At 41.1% G+C, this 9,099-nt stretch overlaps 1 protein-coding gene across 1 annotated transcript in view; it reads left to right on the forward strand.

The window, feature by feature from the left end:
* CFAP58 (cilia and flagella associated protein 58) overlaps positions 1-4,117 on the forward strand; it is a 57,854-nt gene extending 53,737 nt beyond the window's left edge. The window contains exon 17 of the mRNA XM_010022778.1: positions 3,997-4,117. Coding sequence (XP_010021080.1) covers positions 3,997-4,117 — 121 coding nt within the window. The remainder of the gene's footprint in view (positions 1-3,996) is intronic.
* The last annotated feature ends 4,982 nt before the right edge of the window (positions 4,118-9,099 follow it).

Raw genomic sequence — 9,099 nt, forward strand, 5'->3', positions numbered from 1 at the left:
CTTCACCTGACTGCCGTAAATGTACAGATATCATAGGAGATCCTCAAGCATTATGAGGACCTAGTGCATTTTACGAGTTATAATGGAACAGCAACTGATATGGAGGACAAACTGTCTTCAAGTGGCAACTACATAATCCTGGTGTAAGAAGAATGTAATTGTTGTTTCCAAAATGTAGTAGTTGTGACCGGTGACCATCCCCTACTGGTGGCAGATAAAATTGCTGACGGTTACAGGGAAGAGCATTTCCCATCCGGTTCTTGTTCCCTTCCTACATCCAGATGGAGGAAAGTGAGCAACACTCAGTTTAGCTTTGTCAGATGTCTTACCCTTTTGATGGCAGAGCCTAAGAATTGTCCTGTAGGTAGTTGTTGTCTCTCCTTAACCGGTAGCAGTTTGATAGTACTTCACTGCTATTCTTGGTCCACAACTGAGCATTCAGCTGCTCCTCTTGATTAAAAGCAAATAACTAGGATCTTGCCCAATTTCTGGCACATTGAAGTGACCTAATTTGCAGAGTCTGAAAGATGAGACTATTCTCATGATGAATCCCTAAGCTGGGACACCAAAACTGTTTGTCACTTCTGAAAATGGAGTGATTGAACTTTACTTTTAAAGAGTTTTTTAGTTTGCAGATTTCTGCAATCACATGACATGATCTGTTACCAAGTTTTTCTGCGTATGCTTTTAGTATTTCCACACCTTTCCATCCTGAGCCTGTCCCTTCCTCACACACAAAAGGCAACAATTCTCTATGTTGCTGAATAAAATTCAAAGCTGCCTGTATTTATTCTTCCTTAATCATATTCCAGCCAGCAAGCAGTTTTGATGACTAAATTAGCAAAATTATCACTGATAAACAGTGACTTGTATGTATCTGCAAATTGCATAATGTTACCTTAGTGTTTAGAATTACCAAGAATTGTGCAGTGCTAATGGCCTTCCTGGAGCTTTAGGATCAATATGTGAGGCTACCATAATGCTCGATAATCCATTTCCAGCAGCTAAGTATCCTCTTCACAATAGTTTTAATGTTTCCATTTTGGACCCTGGCATCATGTTTCTTTCTGTTCATCGGATAAGAAGAAATTCACCTTGTGAATTGTTGTTATTGTGTTATATTGTGAACTGTTGTGTTGTTATATTGTACCTAGAATTAATTCGTGTCATAACTATTGAAAAATCCCAATAATTGTTAGGGGCATAACTGCTTTAAAGTAAAGCAAAAATACTGTGTGAGGTGATGGTGATTGAACTTGGGTCTGTTAATCGTACACACTGAATGGAATTTCATACTGTAGGTCAATTAGTGCTGAAATCATAACAGTGTTTGTAGGTTCAGGATAGATATCTGTCATTAGTGCAGCTCGTTGTTCTTGTGGGCAGGCATGGCTGTAATCTGGTGAGCATGGTGTCTTTGTGACATATGTGGTTTAGATGGACGTTCTGTGAGTGCTTCTTCCACAGGACGATAGAATCTCATTGTTCCCATGTCAGGCTCAGAAGCTACCAGCACTGTGCTGTCAGCCCTGACTCACACTTCTCTTGCCTTTGTGGCAGCCAGATGTAGTCAGGTGCTGGGCTTTGCTCTCCTCTGTCCCTCACTGTTTTGTTCTCCAGTCAAACCTGTTGGACTACATCCTGCTTTGAAGGATATGCACACCCTGAGGCATAACTGAGCATATCAGTCCTGGGTAACTGCAGCTTCTCTATTCTCCAGGCTGCATTTCGTGTTGCCCAGCAACAGCGCAAAGGAAACAACCTCGTTGTGCAGCCCTCCTTCTCCAGACTGCCACTTGAGCATGACGTGTCCTTTGCTTTCTGCAATGGAGAGCACCTGTTGTGCAGCCAGATCCTTCCTCAAGTTCTTCACCCCTGACATACAGCCATTCCATTCCACATTGTACTTGCCTTGGACTAGGCTGGACAGGCACTGCCTGGAGTGTACATGCTAGCCAAAGAGCCAGGGCCGTTTGATTCCTAGAGTCACAGGTTGCTCTAAATTCCAGCTGACACAAACCCACTGACTTGATCTCTATCATGCTGGCTAATGTTAATATCATGTCTGAAATAAATGAGGCTGGTTTTGCTAATAAAAAGAGGATCCTGTCAGGACAATAGCATTAATAGCATTATTGACTATCCTGGTATGTAAGAGAATTAATGCTCTCAGATAACCTCACACAAAGGTATCATCAAAAGCTTTTATTGATTTGCACAAGACAGTTCTGGTTTGTGATTTAAAGTCTTGATACTGATCTAATGCAGCTTTCCGTGGGGTGCTGAAGCAATATAATGAGTGACAACAGGAATTTAGCTTTGATTTGTGTTCAAGCTGAAAATCCGATGTTTAAGATTTTGGTTGTGAATCTGAAATCCTCTTCTTCTGCTCTCTGACTCTGAATGTAGTATTTCCCAGGTGTCTTAGGCTTTCTTTCTCTCACTCTTCCCATTCTCTCCTTCTGCTTCTTGCACCTTTCTGCTTCACTATTTTTCCTAGTTACTTCTAACACCAGTGTTCCTGTTTGATGTTGGTAAGGATTGTTGAGAAAATATGGAGCTTAAATTCATACCAGAGACCTGAAACTGCAGTCCTATATAAGTAAATAACTGCACTGAGGGATGTCACTAGTTACTTGAAGCTTTTGCACGTGGCTTTTTGCACATCAATTCTGCATAACATATTACAGTAGTCAGCTGCATAGAATTTTCCATACAAATGAGCACATCTTTTGGCTGTCTCCATAGGAAAGAATGAGCGTGGACTCTGGACCATTTTGTCTTCCCAAAGTTGGAAGTGCCATAGTGAGATAGGATGAGCCATCTAAACATAGCATGTTAGATTTTAGTGCTGTCAACTGGCACATCCATTAGTGCCACAGTGATACAATTAAAACCAGTTATAAATGGTTGTCATGGTTAAGTTCAACTGTGCCATCTTTTGCCTATTCTCCCACCTCCATATAGGTTAAATTTGGAAAAGGAAGCATGACTAGTCATCCTACAGTGTTTCTCTGAACTTCCTCCTCTCCTGACACAGTTATTTAGGGACAAAGAGAAAAGTATTAATTCGAGGAAGTGTTTTCTTTTCCTTTACTGGGGACTGAGAAAGGGTACAGATGTGACAAGGTTATGTTCTGCCGAAGTGTGGTAGCACTCAGACATGTCTCTATCTCGAAGACTGTAATATAAAAGTAATGGCACTGACCTTCCTTGTAAAGCCTTGAGACCTCTGCTGTTATGATAAACTAGGACTTCATAAAGCTTTACTTGGTTTATTTTAAATATCTCAGGACCTTTCTCTGAAACCTCCAGGTATATCACAGTAATGTGAAATAGTGCCCTTCCAGTTTGTTCTTCTGTGTTCTCCCCAGTCTCACAAGAGTGAAAACAGGTAACCCTTGTTCTCTCCTCCTAAGGCCATTTAACCCTCTGTGGATCTTCTGATGGAGAAAATTTCTGAGGTTATCAGTGCACCCACAGCATATTGTTCATTTTCTGCCAGTGTCACAGGCAGGGTAATTATCACTAGAACTTGGTTAAAATATGAAGACAGGCAACACTATTTATTCATTAAAATTCAACAAAGAAAATGTATCTCCCCATTGTGCCTTTGATGAATGTAGCTGTTTGTTTGAAAACAAGCATATCCTTGCTAGAATGGGATGGTGATTAGGAATCTGAAGTCACCGAGCTCATGTACAAACTTGCTCTAATGAGGTGCTCTGACCATTTTGGGGAGAAGCAGGAAAAGTGCTCATTTATTTCTAATTTTTAGGAGTTCCAAAAAGCATCAGTAAGCTTGTAATTAGATCCAAACAGACCCCTAGTCTTGGCAGTTTAGTCTAACAGGCTTTAATCAACAATTTTTTGATGATCTTTTGATATGTGGTGGTATGAAAAAAACTTTGGAGGATGCAGATTTCCTTAGTTTGCAAACATCACTGGGCTGCAGAATGAAGTATGTGTTTTCCTTTTCTTTGTTTCTATTTAAAGGGAGAAGGAACGATTCTTGACTGACAAGGAGCCTAAGTTTCCACGCCGCAGGTCTGATGTTCCTCACTTCATCGGAGCAGGCTTTGCACTCAGCAGACCCCTTCCCAAAGTTACAGCTTAGGAATGGACTCATCTCATCACATTCCCATTCCCAGTGTTTTGCTAAACTCTGTTTGTGCTGGATTGTTTGAGAAACTGTAATTTTAAAGAAATTCAGAATCAACTTTCTCTCTGAAATCACTGTATTGCCTTCAGAAAAAGGCATTTTATAGTAGAATTAACATGGTTTTGGTTTAAAAACTGTGGACCAAAACTGCTTGTATAATGCCAATGGAAGCTTGCACTGGTGTAACTTAATAATGGAGACCATGATATTTCTTCTTCAATATTGTGTCTCTATTTAGCACTGTAACATCACAAAATGCCTTAATATGTAGTTATTTCCCCTTTATCTACCTCTGTTGTAAGCACTCCATTTATCTTTTGACTGAAAGCACCTGAAAAAAAAAATGAGAAAACAGAAAAGAATTAAAATTAATAGGCTGATGTTTCAAGCCCTGGTGAGCAAATGCAAAATTAACAAGTCTTTACTTAGATGTACACATGTAGCAGTTCTTTGTGCAGGTAGTATATAATAGGGTTTATCCAGTGTTTGCTACAGTTAGTAAGATCAAGGAAGTTTGCGGCCACATTGTACATTATTAAGAATATGATTCTGTTTCTCTGGTAGACACAAAGTGGCACAATTATGTCTGTTCAACTGGGGAGACTGTACACACTGACTGGGACGTGCTGTTTTCCCACATAAATCCTTCCAAGTGATTCAAACTTGGACTCAAAACATGGCAAACTTTACTCTTTAATTTCTAGACACTTGGGCATTTTTGTAACTTTCAGAAGTTGTTTTTGTAATACAGCAGGAGCCCTCCAACCTTTTCAGCCAAAAGAGATTTAATTACCATTCATTAACAAGTGAAATAACAAAGTCACGGCATGAGGTGCTGAAGTATAGAAAACTTCCAAGCTGTAAAATAAAATGTTTTGAAACTGATTTGTACACGGAAGCTTTTTCCCAGCCTCGGGGATAAAAATACTTGTCCAAAGAGATATGCTGATAAATATTTCACATGCATATAAAAAAAAAACCCTTTGCAAAGATTTTGTTCTTTCCTTTGGTGGAATACATAATTAAATATTAAAGCTACTGTGGGAAACTTTTAATGGAAGTGTTTAATTCAAAGGAATCAAGTTAAATACGACAGGGATCTACTTTGCTTTTACATTGGGGACCAGAACACTTAGTCATCAGATCCATTGTATTTTTCTTTAGCTCCCAAAATAGCTATTATTGCTTTTTCACTGTCAAGTGCATTATGCTAAAGTTATCATTTTAGGGCAGTCATGCTGTCTGAATCATGTCTTTGGTGTACCTGGCATGTCCTTATAGTTAGAATAATTGAGAATAACTGACACGGGCACTTGAATTTGATGAGATCCCAAGTAGGCTTTACTGAAGCTTTTAAAAGATGATATTTGTTAAGAGTACCCAGCCTGCAGCTGGACTCTGCTATGCTTACTGATACTGAGAAGTAATTTGCACTCAAATAAATCATCAAAGTCACATTTATTAATGCACATGAATGAGAGGCACAGTCAGACTCCCAGAATACCATCACACTGTAGAGAAGCAACCTTTTGTTATACTCAACTGTACAGTGTTCCACCTAACTTATCCAGAGTAATCCAAGTCTGTGTACATCTTTCCCTCTGTTACCAGGGTTTACGAGACAAGGTGTTACAGTGGTTAGAGCAAAGGAGGGGCAGCCAAGCAGATGTAATCTGTTCCCTAATTACATGTATTTCTATGACTACACTTACAAAAGAGATTCTTTTCCATCTTTAGAAGTACTTAATAGTAGCTTGCATTGCACAGATTGGAATATTTTTAGGATAAGAAACTCCATCCCTTTACCCAAGTTTTCCAGTCTCTATAATGGGGTGGAATAGTATTTGTCTAATGGCTTGCAAAGGTGAATTCACTTATTTCTAACACGTGATTAGTCTCCTAGATTAAAAAACCAGAGGAATGCAAAAAAAAGGTGATTTTTTTGTACAATGTATTCTTCCTGTCTGAAGGGCTGGGAAGTGAGTACAGTAAATTCCACATACAAAGAACAAGAGCTTTTACTGTGTTCATCCGCAATTTCAGGCATCCAGATGTGAGTGTGTTGGCTACTACCTCCACTTCTATTGCATTATTTACTTACTACCTGGGAAACTAAATTCACAGGTTAATTCTGAAAAAGAAGATAAAAAAGAAGGTCAAGGAAATATAGTCATCAAATTATTCCCAGTAACTTTCAGCATAATCAGGAAAAGAATAACTGCAGCCAGCTTAATTTATAGTGCTAGAGAGTGAAAACCATTTCTGAGTTCATATAATAGAATGGATTAAAGCACACCAAATCCCTTCCCCCTTGGTCTATAAAAGTCAGGGAGCTTGAAAAATTGCTCTGGATGTCTGTGAACCCAGCTGATGCTGAGGTGCTTTTAGTGTTCAAGGATTTGGCTTGCACAGCAGGGAAAGACAGAGCGTTAATGAGAATATCATTTGTTCAGTCGCTTCTGCATTGTGAGCAGCAGCTCTGAAGTGCTTCTCCAAGTTTTGTAGCAGAAAAATGTTAATTGAATTCCAGTCTGTGCAAGATGTAAGCCTGGAAGTAGCAAGTATATCTTTAACTTCTTGTTCTTGTAAAGATATGTGAAAAGATGGAGGCGAAGGGCTATGATCCATGGCACTTAAGTTAGGGAAAATCTTTCTTCACTTTAATTGGTTCCAATTGGAGCTGTAGTAGCTTGCACAGTAAATTTATCCCAGAGTCCCTTTTGGTGAGCAATAATGTTCATTTTCAGAGCTTTTGCAATACATAGATAATATTTTAAGTAACCTCACATTTAACTTAAGCTCTGATTTTGTCTGGCAGGTCTGTATTCATTGTACCATACAAGCAGGACACAATCAAGACCCTGTACACTGAACTATCACGTTCAAAGGCGCAGCACAACCCTTCTGGGATGACTTGTCAGCTACCAAAGACATGGCACAAGAATACAACCCTTAATTTACACTTGCTTTGTGAATTCAGAGCAACAGGAGCACATACTACACACCCGATAACGTGTCCTGCTGCTGTAAATCTGGAAACCCTTTGAGTCAAAAGAGTGAAAACCAGACCACAGCTCAGGGCAGGCAGGAGGAAAGACTGAACACTTGGCACTCACAGAACAGAGGCTTTGCAGTGAGTGGAGCAGCAGGTGCTGGGCCTTGGGGCACTAATGAACATTGATGGCTCTCATTAGCTCCACCTGAGCCCATGGGCACCATTTGACAAGCTCAGCCCCACAGGTGAGTTTCTTGTGCTTTCCTGTCCTTTGAGGGAGCAGTCAGGTCGTGCTTGGACCCAGGCAGTGGGACATAAGAACATTTTTAGTGTCATTTCCTAAGTGTTTTTTAAGAGCAAGCTACTGCAGGATGGAGTACAATGGATTGCACAGGAGATGGAGGTATGGGTGTTGAAAGCTCAAGTTGACAGGAGGAAAGGTTTTTTCCCAAATCCCTGTGGGCAAGGAATTGCTACAGAGGTGTTCAGCTGTGTGTCCTAGTGAGCTGCCTGCAGGTAGGTCACCAGTAAATGTGTGAGTCTATAATGCTAGGTCTCAAGATGCTGTTTAGTTTCCTTGTGTTAGGGTGAAAACGTTGTGTCTTAAAGAAGGTTCAAAAAAAAAAAGCAAAGAGAAATAGATTCTTGGCTTATTCCCCATCACTCATGTGAAGTTACCAGTGGGTAAAGTTAGCAGGAGAGTCAGAAAAGAGAAGTTGGGCAGCCAAAGAAGTTCCTGCCATCTCTGAAGCATTAATGACTCTTCCTGAAAGTTAGTCCATCCTAACTGTCTTTACCCAAATTAGAGTCTCTAAATCACACATCTTTGTATTTAGGCACTTTAGCAATTGAGTATTATTTTCCTAGCAGGTGGTTTAGCTGTTGTGCCATCTCCTCTAGCAGAGTGTATTTTTAGTGTGTTTCTAAAAGCAGGAGTTTGATTTTGATGCTCTTTCTGTTCTGCACTTGTGCGCTTTTTAAGCAGCTCCACGCATATCAGCTACTTACGCTTGTACAGAAAGACGTCAGGATCTCATCCCATGGGCTTGCTTGAGGAGCTTCATTTTCCCAGTGGGATGTGAAGCTGTGCTTGTGCAGGAGAGCAAGACAGGATTTGTAGGATGCCTGCATGTGGTTGAGGTCAAAGCAGTTACCTATTCTTCTGCTCAGCCTTATCCTTCAGCTGGGTTTCAACCTGAATTGGAGCACCTCTATAGGTTTATTGAACCCACATACTTCTAAATCCCTCTGCTGACCTCAGTGGATTTATATGTCTCACCATGGGTGTATAGAGCCACCCAGATAAGTTGGGATGAGTAGGGCTGTGGGAATGCAGCCCTGGGGCTGGAACAAGCTCCAAGCCTACTGAGATCCTCCCCTGCCCTTTGCTGCCTCTCCTCTGGTGAGCACAGGGTGCTGAGCTTTAACCTGGGGTCTGCTCTGACTTCAGCACCCAGGCCTTTGCAGGCAGCCACAGAAGCAAGGCTGGAGGTGAAGCAGCAGTCTTGCCCTCAGTTCACCATGATGTGAAGAGGCTGAGTAGGGGTCTCCAAATATTGAGCATCTGCAGTAATGTGGCCACCCGCAGGGTAGGAGCTACACCATGGCTGTCTCATGATGCAGCTCAGGAGGCAGGTGTCCTACTAGCTGCTAAGTGTGTTGTGAGTGACCACAAGCAGGATGCCCAGGAGGGGATGAGGCATTGAGTTTTGGGGTGAAGGGGAGGAATTGCTAAACTCTGCAGACTGCTCTGAAACAAAGGTGCAGGTAAGCTTTGCTCTTGTGGTCTACCTTGGCTGGAAGCAGCATTTTTCTTAGGCTGTTGCTTCTAATCACAGTGTTGGAATGTGCACCATTGGTGTCAACTCTCTGCAGGTTGGCTGCTGTCAGCCCAGGCTTTGACAGTGTGGGGAGGCACTTCCACAGAAATGGTTTTAACTTG

Source organism: Nestor notabilis, unplaced genomic scaffold (genome assembly GCF_000696875.1).
Source record: "Nestor notabilis isolate BGI_N333 unplaced genomic scaffold, ASM69687v1 scaffold661, whole genome shotgun sequence".
NCBI lineage: Eukaryota > Metazoa > Chordata > Aves > Psittaciformes > Psittacidae > Nestor > Nestor notabilis.